This window comes from Vespa mandarinia, chromosome 6 (assembly GCF_050613455.1).
Source record: "Vespa mandarinia isolate Hongniang chromosome 6, ASM5061345v1, whole genome shotgun sequence".
Lineage (NCBI taxonomy): Eukaryota > Metazoa > Arthropoda > Insecta > Hymenoptera > Vespidae > Vespa > Vespa mandarinia.
The window spans coordinates 7,510,001-7,524,383 of NC_140815.1; the positions used below are offsets into that span (position 1 = coordinate 7,510,001).

Here is a 14,383-nt window from a genome sequence, read left to right on the forward strand (position 1 = left end):
GCTCTTGCACATAATTGTTATAACGAGTCCCATGGACAGGTAGATGATCCTAGTACAACACTTTGCGCTAATACCACAGGTCTAAATGGCTTTCTCTATAGGCATCCTGTAGTGTTAGAGGTCGAATGGTATGCCTTGGTAGTTCTTACCGTATTAGAAGCTCTTAGAAAGTTAACAGGTATCTTGACTTACCTATCGGTCAAACAATTCTTTACTCAGGCCGAGAATATGGTCGAATGGTGTGTGATATTAAGCGTATTTGCCACGTCCTTCGTCTATACAGGTAGAACATATACGTGGCAGAGTCACGTAGGTGCTTTCGCTGTATTATGCGGCTGGAGTAACCTCATGTTAATGATAGGACAACTTCCTATGTTTGGTGCCTACGTAGCTATGTTTACAAGCGTTCAAGCACAAGTATTTAAACTCTTATTAGCTTATGCCTGTTTACTCGTTGGCTTTACCGCCAGTTTCTGCGTTATATTTCCACGATCGAAATCATTCAGCAGTCCTCATACTGGTTTAATAAAAGTTCTCGTCATGATGACAGGTGAGTTAGACTTTGAGGATTTATTTTTCCCTGGTGAGGAGGAAGGTGGTAAATCAGTAGACGTAAGTGGCACCTCATGGATTCTACTTCAAGTCTCTGCACAATTATCATTCGTATTATTCCTTTTATTTGTCACTATAGTATTGATGAATTTGCTCGTAGGTATAGCGGTCCATGATATTAAAGGTCTTCAAAAGACAGCAGGTCTTGCTAAGTTGGTACGACAAACGAAACTTATTTGTGACGTTGAGAGGGCTCTATTTCTTGGGCTATTGCCAAATAAATTGACGAAACTTTTATGGTGGACGGCTGTGGTATTGCCGTCACCATTACGTGCTATCCTTACAGTTAGGCCATTGAATCCTAGAGAAACGAGATTACCTCGTGATGTTTTGACGGCCGCTCACAAGGTTGCCAAAGATAGGAAATTTGCAAGCGGTACCTTGACCAGTAAAAAAAGTAATAGCACGTATTACACTTATGTTAAAAGCGATGGCTATTCGACTATAAGAAATCGCTTTAATGGAAATGATAACCTTTCTGAGGACAATGGCAATAAATTCAAGGACGAACTCTTGGAAGTTAGAAAAATTTGCGAGAAGAATCATCAACTAATACAGGATCTTGTTATCGCTCTTGCTATGGATAAGAAATATAATAAAGAACAACAAGAGGATGAGAATCATTAGAGTGGGAGGGGGACGATTAGATTAGATCGAATCCGTGATCAACGAGAGAAAGAGAGAGAGAGAGGGGGGGGGAGAGAGAGAGAGAGAGAGGAGATATTAATTGGATAATTAATTTCTTCTAACTCGTTAAGATTCTAATCAACAACGATCGGGATGTTTATCAAACTTCGTCTTTTCTTTTTGTTTTTCCTTTTATTTATTTATTTTTCTTTTTTCCTTTTTTTTTTTTTTCTTCTTTTGCTAATATGTGTTATTTTTAAATCATGGACTTCCTATCACTGTACGTAATGAAACAAAAAATTTCATTAATCATTATAGTCTTATGTATCATATTTGGTATCTCGCGGTGTATAAAATTTTTTTTTTCCTTTTTCTTTTTTCTTTTTTTAAATCTTTTTATAGTCCATGACAAATTATCAAGGATGCCAAATTTTGACAACTAGTCAATGTACAACTGTTAAAATATATTTGATTAAATGGCGCACGAAAAAAATTTATGATATCTTTTTTATTTTTTTTTTTTTTAACATAGTCGATTTAACTGGGATTGAATTTTATTAGTGAATTTATAAAAACGAAAGAAATACATATAATAAAAATCAATCAAATTTTTAAATTTCTATATTCGTTAAATAAATAGAAAAAAAATGTAATATTGGGATACTAGATTCTTTAATTTCTTTATTATTATTATTTTTTTTTTTTTACTGCAATATCATAAGAAAAAATCAAAATGTCTCTTCGAATGCATCAATGTTTTTTTTTTTTTTATTGTTGTTTATATATCGTGTTACGTTTATTGCGTTAACAATATTTTTGTTTATATATATATACACACGATAATTATTCGTATAATTTTTTGTAATAGATAAACCAATGAGATGCGATGTATGTGATTTTTTTTCGTTTTTTTTCCACCCTTCTTTTTTTTTTGTAGAACTTCAATAAATTTTGATAACGCGCTACTAGTTGCCTATCTGTGTTCCGTCCATGACACAAATATTTTATAAAAGATAACAGAGCAAGATTAAATATTGCAAAGAGCTTATTGGTCATATATAGAAATTAAGTATAATATAAGTATAATATTGATAATAAATAAATTATAAGAATAAAATATGTAATTTTATATACTTAATGTTTATTTATTATATATATGTATACACGCATACACATATTCCTCTGCAAAAATAAAATAAGTAAATTATATATAAAACTTCAATACGCGCGTTTTGCAATTTTTTGTTCCGAAAAGCGGTCACGGTTTGAGATGTTTAAAAAAGAAAAAAAAAAGAAAAAAAAAGCAAACAAAATGAAATTGTTTATTCGTATGAAATTGTTACGCGTACGCTCAAATATCCACAAATAATTCGTGGCATATTAAATATACATAATCGATTTACAAAGCCTATTTATTCTTATAACCAAATCGAAAATTACTTTCTATATATACGTAAGAACGACTGTTACATGTTTTTAAACTGTTTATGGTTGTCATTAGTGAAACACGTATTGAAACACGAAAGAAATTGGCTCTGTATCGAGGTATGTTGTAAGAGAGAGAAAAAAAAAAGACATGAAAAAAAGAGAAAGAAAAGAGAAAGAAAAAGAAATGAAAAAAAAAAAAAAAGAGAGAAACAAGACAGAAAATTGTGACACTTGCATTCTCATTATATTCCTGCATTTAAAGCAGTAAAAAAAACAATGTATGTAATAATGTATGTAAATTGCTCAATTTTCACCACCTACTTATCTACCTACCTGATAACTTGCCAATGCGATTGTAAATATAAATTAAAAATATGCGAAAAAAAAAAAAAGAAAGATTTGAAGGAAGAATTTTGTTAAGATCGCATTGTATAATAGTAACGTTTTAAAACAAACGTTTTATTCGTCACAACAAGGCAAACTACGTTGAATGAACAATTATATTGAGACAATCATCGTCAACGTCTTTTTACAGGGAAATAATCTTAAATTATCTTGTTAAGGTAATCGTCACATATGTATCCTATGTATCTCTATCTTTGTACACGTATCTATGAACATACATTCTTCTTGATCTTCTAATAACTCTGTTTTGTACAATGTGTAACAAAAGTTTCTAGATGGTCCAAAATTTCTTTACCTCGAGAAATATTAAAAAATCAATTATAACCATTTTCGAAGACATTTTAATGTTTTAATTTGAATTTATAATTTATTCTATAGAGTTACGTTTCTTGTTTCAGTTTTCGATTTGAAGGGGGAAAAAAAAAAAAAAAAAAAACAAATATCAGTTAAGAACTTTCGATCCGTAGAAAGTACAATCAAATATATCAAAGCTGATATTATATTTGGAGTTTTTTTTTTTTTTTTTTTTTTTTTTTTTTTTTTTTTAATTACTGACGTAATGGTACTGTCGAAGGTATTAATACAACTTTTTAAATTATGTAACAATGCCTATATCGTTTTTTCAATCAGGTTTAATTATATAAGATGACACCATGACAACACATGATCATAATCATTTTAACATTAAAAAAGTATCCATGCATTTTACATTATTTATCTATAAATGATCTACAGAATGTATGAATCTTAACATGATTTGTAATCTACCGGAAGTACCTTCAATATAATATGTTAAATATACGTATATGACAATATGTTAATTGACTTAACGATATATCGTTATATGTTATGGGTTGAAGGGCACTTAATACGCGTATTGTTAATTTTATATAATTTAACATCAATTTAAAATAATGTGTCTGTGTGTGTGTGTGTGTATTCTTTTTTTTCCCCCCCTTGACTTTATAAAGTAAGATAGGTCTTATTAAAAAAAAATGTTAATTTCATTTATTATTCCCAATGATCAATGCAGACTTTTTATTTAACATTTCGATCTTTGTAAACGTACTTCTTCTTTTATTTTCTTCTTCTTTTTTTTTTTTTATCTCCAAAAATTTTAATAGCATTTCTTCTTTCCAAACACTTGTATTTAACCGTTCGTTCATTCGTTATTACTTTTATTTCTTTTTTCTTTACAGTTTTTTTTTCTCTCTTTTTTTTTCTTTTCCTTTTGTTTTTTTTTTTTTTTTTTTTTTTTGTTTTACGATTCAAAACATCGACATGTTTAGTCAGCCACTTTATAATCCTTCGCATATCCTACGTGTCTATCCTTCTATTTTTCCCTTCAATAACAAAAAAAAAAAAAAATTAGACAGAGACATTGAGAAATAGATTTAGCACGATATTATTATGTTTTAATCTCGTATGCCAGTGAGCGTGGGTGTTCAAAAGATAAAATAGAAACGTGTTCTGATATACAGAACAGGTATACTTAGAAAGGATATATAAGTAAAATTTAAAATTCCAAAAACCTGTTCACTCGCACAACTTTCGGATTTATTTCATAAAATGAATGGATAGGCGCCATGTTGTGTAATAATTTAGCTTCGTAATACGCGTCTATTACAAGGACATTGAATTTTGTAGATATTTGAAAATACAAGTATGACATTTCAAGATAATGATGATGATGATGATGATAGTGAGTTAACATTTCAAAATATCAATTGTCAATTATCAATTGATTTATTAACCTAATCGCAAAAAGACTTTCTGAACTTCTTTTTATGGTGAATTTTGTATTATATATAAATCGTGTGCGCACGTGTGTGTGTATGTATATGTGTGTGTGTGTGTGTGTGTGTGTGTGAATGATTTTGTTCGAATCGAATATTCATCATCATAATCGTAGAAAATATTTTAGTATAATAACGACACATCCCAAAACCATAAAAATCATCGTACTGTTGGTGAAAGGTATTAGCCAAGAGCGAAATAGAAATTTATGAAAGAATAAAGAGAGAGAGGGAGAGATAATTACTTCATTTCGAGACTTATTCAAGCTTGTAAAATGACCTATATTTTTACAATCTGACAAAAAAAAATAAATTTGCTTAAAAAAAAGTCTCGAAAAGGAATAATTGATTTTTAATATCATTTAAAAACTTTCAATCTGTTCTGTACACATACTTGCAAGAGTTAAAAGCCAATCGTCAAGAACTTTCTTTAACAAATAGAATGTTTCAATTAAACAGATTTTTCATATATTTTATAATAATCAAAAAAAAAAAAAAGAAGAAGAAGAAGGAAAAGAATGTAAAGAGATAAGACAATGATGATAATGAAAATATGTATAATTAAAAGTATGCGTGCACAATGTACATCATTATACATATGTGTATATATATATATATATATATATATATATATATATATATATATATATATATATATAGTAAAACTATGAAGGAACAAGAATTAAGACGATAATTTATTTATGAGGATTTTCTTCGTCGTCCGAACAATTATGATAGAACTATGGAACGTATTTCAGAGAGAAGATACCACTCAACTTATGAATAAATATCGATATAAGTAAAAAGATTCGATTACTTGAACAATATTTGTACAGACAATGAATATCTCAAGGAGGAGTACTGTAATATTAATCTTTCATATAACTTGACTGATCACAGTATATACATACTATTATCGTCATTATTATTTTGAATGAGAAAAAAGGAAGGAATTCATTTTTATCATGGAAAAAAAAAAAGAAAAAAAGAAAAAACTCCTTTATATTTGTTTTAAAAGAAGAAGAAAAAAAATCCTCGCTTTTATCACAGCAACAAAAAATTTTCCTCTTTGTATCAAAAAAAAAAAAAAAAAAAAAGAAAAAAAGAAAAAGAAAAAGAAAAAAAAGAAAAATTCTTTTTCTTTGTATTTATTAATAGAAAAAAGAAAAGAGAAAAAGAAAAAATCATCTCATTTCTTTTTATCGTAAAAGAAAATTCTCTATCCTTCATAATCGATTATATTCTTCTTCTTCTTTTTTTATATTTATTTATTTCGCTTCTCCCACCGTATGAATTCTTGCATTACTACTTTTTTTTTCCTTCTCTTTTTTCTTTTTTTTATCTTTTTTCCTTTTTCTCTTTTTCTCCGTGTATTTTGTCGTCAAGCAACAAATTCTTAAGGAGTAGTATCCGCCAAGCAATCGTACGAACCGGTCGTGCTCTCTACGTGGCAAGTTAGCCTCCGGGCAGAGAGATCTCTATCGAAAATCACGATGGGTGATACGTGAATACATTTTCAACTGGGTTCATTTATATATATATATAATTATAAATATTAAAGTTTGTTAACTGCGACGATCAGTCCATCGTTGTATCCATAAAATACACTAACTTTATTGTCGTCTAATTAATTATCAATATTTTCCTTCGAATGTATTCTATCGAAGCATTCATTTAACTCATTCGATAATCAATTTTTTTTAAAAATGATGTAGAACGAAAAAAAAACAAAAACAAAAGAAAAAGCGGAACAGGAAAAGAAAAGAAAAAAAAATTCTATCACAGATAATCTCATAGATAATGGCTGTTATTATGATATCGTTGTTAACATGATTCTTATCGAAAATTCGATTTGGAAGAAAGTCAAGTATATGAGTCTAATTCGTTTAATTTTTTTTTTTCTTTTTTTTTTTTTTTTTTTTTAATTTTGTTTCGCCAGATGGTATATATGGAAATTTATATTTTGTATGAGATCGTAATATATACACTGTCAGAATAATTCTTTCTTATTACTTAACGAACGAAGGAAAAAGGTCATTTCGAAAGGTCGTAGAAAATTATTCCTCGAGATATACGATGGTCATAAACGAACAAAAGAGAAGAAAGAAATAAAAATAAGAAAAGAATAACACTAAAATAAATAAATAAATAAATAAATAAGAAAGAACAGGTATATTTTGGCAGCGTACCAATAAAGAGAAAGTGATGGACTTTCGTCGAAGCTTTTAAACGAGAGAAAGTCATTCTTTATAAATTCATTAAAAATTTCGATTGACATTTGGCACGAAGAAAAATTATTTATTACGGTCATTAAAAAGAATATTTAAAAAATATATTGAATCTTGTTAGAAATTAATATATTCCAATGTAACAAAACGTACGTGTTCGATGATCGTACGAAGATGATCATCCTTTAAAACGATTTTATCTCATTGCGAATGACATCGAAGGTGAATAAATTTTCATTACAAAGGTTCAAGAAGAGAAAGTAAGGAAGCAATCGTCTCTGGTGGATACTGTACGCTAGCTGATCATATATGACCCTGTCCCGTTAGTGTTAAAAGCTCGTGAAGTTCACGGCCAAAAACACATGGGGTCGCTGAGTCCTGCAGTTGCTGAATCCAAGCGATAACGTCCTAAGTTCTATATATAGAACGCATATATATCTCTTTCTCCCTCTCTCACACACACACACACACACACATATATATATATATATATACGCACTCTCTCCTCACTCTCTGGCAATCCTTCTCCTCCTCTCTCTCTCTACCATCGCAATGCTTATAACGCAGATACGATATAAGTCACTCGGCCGAGCGACACCGGTAGTCGCGTGTAGTGCAATGACGAGAGCGTTCTCGTTAAAACGATCTTAAACGACTTTGGGACGTGACGTGGATAGACGAAGAAAACGAGAGACAGAGAGAGAAAGAGAGAGTGAGAGAGAGAGAGAGAGAGAAAAAAAGAGGGAAAGAGAGAGACATAGAGAGAAATGATTGAGATGTTCCGTAGTGGAGATCAAAACGAAAGATAAGTACGTAGTGGCCTGAGTTACGTTCACGTCGATAGCTTATCCTTCTTCTCACGTCTTTGAAGAAGCTAAGGATACAATTTTTAGGTAGAACCTGAGAATAGAATTTTTAGGAAAAAAAAATTTACATTATTAACGTTTTGGTGAAATCGAAGAAACGAAGATGGATAGTCTAAAGCCACCAAGTTCGATAAACAACAACAACAATAACAGCAATAATAATAACAATAATAATAACAACAACAACGAAGGAAGACGAAGACTTTATTCTATGTCTTGCTTGAACGATCGTCCCAACGGTGGAGATCCATTATCCGTGAGATTGGCTTCAACTTATAGGTCAGCAAGATATGGACACGTTAACGATTATTGTCCTGAACAGATAGTTGTAGTCGAAAAGGACTTAACAGCTAATTCAACGAATAAACACGAAGAGATCGACGCGGGCGATCCACCACCAGTCGATGAATCTCTTTTCTTCGATAATTTTGAAGCACTGAGAAATGCGTTACGAGTAGACGGTAGCAATATAAGGTCAGTCTTCTGGTCTATGCTCAATGTTACCGAGATCAAATTATTATTGGAAATGGAAAAGAATTGTATCGTGCCATCGGAAATCTCATTGAATGAACATTTGAAGAATCTTTCTTATATTTGGGCATGTCATCGTGGCCTATCTCATCTTTTACCTAAACTCGAAGAATTGGGAGCCGATATTAATTATATCGAACCGTGCACTGGTATGAATGCTATTCTAACAGCATCCTTGAGTGGAAATGTGTCATGTTTGGAACATCTTATAAGAAAAGGTGTCGATGTTAATTGTGAAAATCCAACGAATCATTACACGTCCCTTCACTTTGCGGCTTCAGGAAAATCGAGAGAAACGACCGTTCTACTTTTGGACAGCGGCGCCAAGTTGAATACTTGTGCTTATGAGGAAATAGTCGAACCGGTACTTCACTGTGCCATTCGAGCAAATGCGTTAGATGTGGTGAAGGTACTCTTGGAACGGGGCGCTAGCGTTGTCGAAAAGAATCATCTTGGAGAGACACCCCTTCATGTTGCTTGTTTCGTCCAATCAATACCCTGTGTCGAATTATTGCTAACTGTACCAGGTAGTAACATTAATGCTGTAGATCGTACGCATAGGACCCCATTACATTTTGCCGTTATGAGTACAGATTCTTCGGCAGTGTTGGTTGAACTTTTATTAAAGCATGGTGCCTTAGTCAATGCGGCAGATCGAACGGGCTTCACACCTCTTCATATAGCTGCTTTGAACGAACAGTCCCATTGCGTGGATACTTTGATTTGGGCCGGAGCTGACGTCAGTGCTACAACAAGTGCAGGCTTATCAGCTTTAAACATCATATTAAGAAAAATACCAGAATCTTTGCAAGTCTTTCGGGAAAGACTCGATGCCTCTATCAGGCTTAGACGGCCTGTACCACATAACAGAGAATTCGAAATGAGATTACACTTTGACCTACTATTTCCTAGCAACAATCAATGCGAAACCAGTTTCATCAATACTTTCGTACAAGAACGTCGAAAAGATCTGCTATCTCATCCATTGGTCATGGCTTTTCTTCATCTCAAATGGGAGAAGATAAGAAAGTTTTATTTGATGAGAATCTTCCTTTATGCTATGACGGTGATCTGTATGACTACTTATGTTCTAACGGCACTTGCATACAAATGTTACAATCACGATGATTTTCCAAGCTCAAAAATTTGCAACAGCAAAAGAATTTCAGGCTTTCTATTCAGAAGGCCAGTTATCGAAATTGAATGGTATCTCTGTCTCGTATTAACCTGCGTCACAATACCCAGAAAGATATTTGGTTTTATGGTTTACAAATCGGTGAAACAATATTTCTCGAACATAGATAATGTCCTCGATGGTATAGTTATAGTAAGCGTTTTCGTAACGTCATTTGTTTACACAGGAAAGACATACGATTGGCAAAATTATGTCGGTGCATTCGCCATACTTTGCGCCTGGACAAATCTTATGCTGATGGTTGGACAATTGCCTGCTTTTGGAACTTACGTTGCCATGTTCACACATATACAATTTGAATTTGCTAAACTTTTATTGGCTTATTCTGGATTATTGATAGGATTCACCATTAGCTTTTGCGTTATTTTCGTTGGTGAACCAGCCTTTGGTAATCCTTTTACCGGACTTATCAAGGTGTTAGCAATGATGGCTGGCGAATTGGACTTTGAGGGTCTTATTAATCAAGCGGATCAAGTTGCCGACGGTCCTTTCGTGATTTATCATCCATTATCTGTCTGTTCACAAATTCTCTTCACTCTCTTCATCGTTTTTGTAACGGTGATATTAATGAACTTATTAGTTGGCATCGCCGTACATGATATTAATGGTTTAAGAAATCATGCAGGACTTACCAAGCTGGTACGTCAAACTAAATTAATTCTTTTCACTGAAATGGTACTGCATAATGCTTCCATACCATATACCTTTCGAAAATGGATGACTGATCATAAAATAGACGTTGAAAATCGTAAACACGTCCTCGTTGTTAAACCATTAAATCCTTTGGAGAAACGATTGCCTAAGGATATTTTAAAAGCTGCTTATGAGATTGCACAAAAGAACATGCCATATATCAATGATGACAATATTAGTCTTAGCGACCATGTAACTTGGATGAAGCAACAAAGTGAAGAATCATCCGAGTCTGGCTTGAGATTGGCCGTCGAAGAATTATCAGCAAGATTGAATGCAAATGAAGAAACAATAAAGTCTCTTAAAACACAATTGTTACATATGAATGACATATTGGAGGATATTGTTAATCGTTTGGCGAAGGACAAGAGTATATGAGTTGGGCAAAGTGTACGTGAACATGAACACACAATTACATCTATATAAATGGATATATATAAATTATATATATATATATATATGGATTATTGTCACACCTATTTGCCTTTTATCAATAGAAAAGAAACAAACAAACAAAACAAAACAAAAAACTCACTTAACGTATTATAAAGACTGATATATAAGGGACCAATCTCAAGATGATTGATTTTATAGAATATACATTGATGAAGATTTAATTTTTCATTTTTTTCGCCAGGAAAATCTTCGTATAATCTGTAATGATGACGTTTCTTGCGAACAAGTATTATAACGGTTAGGTATAAATGTTAGTAGCTATATATATATATATATGTGTGTGTGTGTGTGTGTGTGTATATATATATATATATTTAAGATTTGATTTTCTTCAGATAATAGATTTTTTCTTGTACCATACCTTATCTCATTAATTCAAAGTTACAATATATTTTTAAAGAAAATTAATTATATACTTTGCAGATAATATTTCCATTAATTTTTACGAATATGGTTGAGAAAGTTGACATCGAAGCCACTGTTGAAAATGGAGGACCTACTGGACAATCAGGCGCGATAAGGTGGGGCATTGCATGGGGTCTCCGAAGTTTCGTTACTCCTGAGGTTATAGAAAATATGAAAATTGGTAAGAATAAAAATGAACGTTTATCACATTTACATATTATAATTTGATATACGCGATATTAAATAATTTTCAAATTTCTTAGCTGGATTGTTAACGAGAGATTGGAGGAGACGCGAAAGAAAAAAGTTTGGCCAAGAAGGAGCAAGAAGAAAATTTACATGGAAAAAACGTTAATCTTGGAAATATATTTCTTTTGTCTAAATTAAAAAAAAAAAAAAAAAAAAAATGTAATTATATCTCACACATATAGAATGATAGATTTAAAAATAAATTTCTTTACCTTAAACATAATTCTTGCCAAATATTACACATATTTTATTCGTTTCATTGGATAGAACTATTAGCCATATAAATATATTCATCAGGATATTTATAAATGTTAGGAAAAAAAAACTTCCAATCTCTTTTCATGACATTTAATATGTTTGATACTTTAAGTATTAAGCTATATTACATTTTTTGTAAAGGTGTTATACCAAGCAATTTCATCCCTTGTGCAAGGACATTTCTTGCCACGTGGAACATGAGTAATCTTTGATCGCTAATGTCTGCTGTTTCACCTTTAACTTTCAATATTTTTAAAGCTTTGTTGATAGTGTGGCTGAATAAAATAAATATTTATAAATACATTGTTACGAAGCATTATTATAATTATTATGTTGTATGGACTAACCTCAATCGAAAAAGATATGTAACTAAAATGTTTGGTTCTAAATCTTGATAAGATCTTAAAACAGTATTTTCAAAGTTACTAATTATACATATCAAGTCGTCGACTATTGGCTCTTTCAAAACTGATGGATAACATTCAGTTGGAAGAGTAGCACCAGAATTTTTTTCTAAATTAAAAAGACGACAATGTACATATTGCAGGCTTGTACCAGTATCTCCTTCCATCTGATATTAAAACATAAATATATTCTTATAAATTATTACAAAACCGCTTTAATGAGATCAAAAATTATATAAAAAGAAAATAAAAAAAAAAAAAAATAAAAATCTCACGTCAAATGCTGCATTCCAATCGAATTTATAATCTCGCTCTCTCCTTCGTCTCAAATCATTAATTATCACAGAAGAAATTCCTAATATGTCGGAACTATTATCAGACATGTCCAAAGAAACCTTAGTTGCTAAAATATATAAATGAGATTTTATAATTTTCTTTTAAATAATGAAGCTCTTTATTTAATATAACAAATAATATAAGAATAACTTACTGGGAGATTGAATTTGTTTTTCTCTCATAACATCTCTTATTTCATTTAAAATATCTTCTAAAAATATAGCTGTACCTTTTCTAGTACTCATACCAAGTATTCGTCCATACCTTATATGATTTAATCTCTCTGCCCAAGACATGTTCATTTTATGTAATATTTCTATTAGATTTGTAAAATGTTTACTTTGCGTTTGGTCAACTACATAATACATCAAATCAAATTTATACTTTTTATACCTGTCAATAGCTGCTCCCACATCTCTCGTTAAATAGAGTGATGTTCCATCACTTTTAATAATAGGTATGACTTTTTCTGAATTTAAATGTATCACTCTTCTATTTTCTTCATCATATGACAATAAATTCATATTTTCCATTAATGAAATTATTTCCTTTATATTCACCGATCTATACATAGATTCCCAATGATATTCATCAAAAGTAATACCTATTCTATCATAAGTTTTTTTTAATTCCTCTGTTGTATATTTTCTAAATAGCTCCCATTCTTGACACGCAATACTTTCTCCAGTTTCTAATTGTCTAAAGATTTCTCTAGCCTTATTTCCAATACTAGAATCATTTTCCATTGATTTATTGGCAAGTACGTAAGCATTATACAAACTTTTGATAGCGTCACTTTCAATTTTCTTACTGTCAAGATTAGACATATCAATGCCAATCTGAATGAAGCCATATTGAGTACCCCAATCACCCAAATAATTTATCCTTCTGACATTATTTCCCAAATAACTATTTATATTGGCTACATAATTTCCTATAATTGTCGAACGTAAATGTCCTAAATGAAATGGTTTTGCAATATTTGGTGAACTAAATTCGACTATTACATTTTTATTGTTATTGATAAGTATATGAGGTACAATTTTATGACAGTTTCTTTCAAGGAATTGCTTAATGTAATCTTCTCTAAATACATTAAAAGATAATGCGTTCTCTTCAACAGTAATATCATTTAAATCTGATTTTATGTCAGAATTTAATATAGTTTTTATGTTATTTCTTAAATCATATTGTTTCGTTTGTAAAGGAAGTATAAAAGAAAATACTCCCGATTGTCTTGGCTTCATCTTTAAATAAGAAATTATATTACTTGCATCCTCTACATTTTCTGTAAATTTTGTAATCTAGAAATTAATACAATTTTATAAATATTTTTTTTATTCTTTCAAAAGTCGGTATCCTAACGTTTGAATGTTTTTAACATTTATACAAAATACCTTCTTGTACAATACATGTCTTACGTTAGTACTCATTATAATACGATTGTTAATTAATATTTGTTTGTAAAAACACTTTTATTTATATAAATACAAATCAGCTCAGGCTAGATTTTTGTATACTACGTTTAGTTACAGTATACGATTCATCTTTTGGTAGATGGCGTTAGCGTCACGTGATACGAGCCAATCATATGAAAGCATTTTTATGTTTCTTAATTCAACCAATCAGAATTAAGATTATACATACGCGGCAAATACTAGCTCTTATGAAATTTCGATATTGGTAGTGTTGCATCGTTGCAGTTTGTTTATGTTTCAGATGTCTTCCATTTTCGTCGATACATTTCTTCTTGTATGTACGCATTATTTTAATGAGAACAAATTCGCATATATTTTATATTTAAATAACGTAGGATGAAAAAAATATTGAATTTTTGTAAAGTAAAACTTAATTTGTAATATAAATATAGATATACTTCTTTTTTTTTTTTTTT

At 30.7% G+C, this 14,383-nt stretch overlaps 4 protein-coding genes across 6 annotated transcripts in view; 3 read left to right on the forward strand and 1 right to left on the reverse strand.

The window, feature by feature from the left end:
- LOC118440849 (transient receptor potential cation channel subfamily A member 1 homolog) overlaps positions 1-1,812 on the forward strand; it is a 4,960-nt gene extending 3,148 nt beyond the window's left edge. For both annotated transcript variants that reach the window (XM_035864492.2, XM_035864490.2), the window contains one exon: positions 1-1,812. This exon is cut by the window's left edge and continues 1,739 nt beyond it. In XM_035864492.2, the coding sequence (XP_035720385.1) occupies positions 1-1,239 (1,239 nt within the window). In that variant the 3' untranslated portion in view covers positions 1,240-1,812.
- Positions 1-11,645, forward strand: part of LOC118440850 (small ribosomal subunit protein uS9m-like) — an 18,514-nt gene extending 6,869 nt beyond the window's left edge. Inside the window, exons 10-11 of the mRNA XM_035864495.2 lie at positions 11,261-11,423; positions 11,506-11,645. Of these exons, the coding sequence (XP_035720388.1) occupies positions 11,261-11,423; positions 11,506-11,597 (255 nt within the window). The 3' untranslated portion in view covers positions 11,598-11,645. The remainder of the gene's footprint in view (positions 1-11,260; positions 11,424-11,505) is intronic.
- LOC146872962 (transient receptor potential channel pyrexia-like) lies at positions 6,438-11,401 on the forward strand. 2 transcript variants are annotated; one of them, XR_014982290.1, is made up of 3 exons: positions 6,438-10,771; positions 11,019-11,087; positions 11,261-11,314. XR_014982290.1 is itself a non-coding variant. In XM_085657719.1 (2 exons), the coding sequence occupies exon 1, from the start codon at positions 8,066-8,068 to the stop codon at positions 10,757-10,759; it is 2,694 nt and encodes an 897-aa protein (XP_085513845.1). In that variant the 5' UTR covers positions 6,438-8,065; the 3' UTR covers positions 10,760-10,771; positions 11,261-11,401. The 2 variants fall into 2 exon arrangements, 1 of the variants encoding a protein (XP_085513845.1); XM_085657719.1 differs by lacking the exon at positions 11,019-11,087 and having other exon boundaries at positions 11,261-11,401.
- On the reverse strand, positions 11,624-14,344 carry ArgRS-m (arginyl-tRNA synthetase, mitochondrial). The gene is made up of 5 exons (XM_035864499.2): positions 13,887-14,344; positions 12,644-13,793; positions 12,429-12,556; positions 12,097-12,320; positions 11,624-12,024 (listed from the first exon to the last, which is right to left on the reverse strand). Exons 1-5 carry the CDS (start codon positions 13,920-13,922, stop codon positions 11,874-11,876), a joined length of 1,689 nt encoding a protein of 562 aa, XP_035720392.2. The 5' UTR covers positions 13,923-14,344; the 3' UTR covers positions 11,624-11,873.
- Between the last annotated feature and the right edge of the window lie 39 nt (positions 14,345-14,383).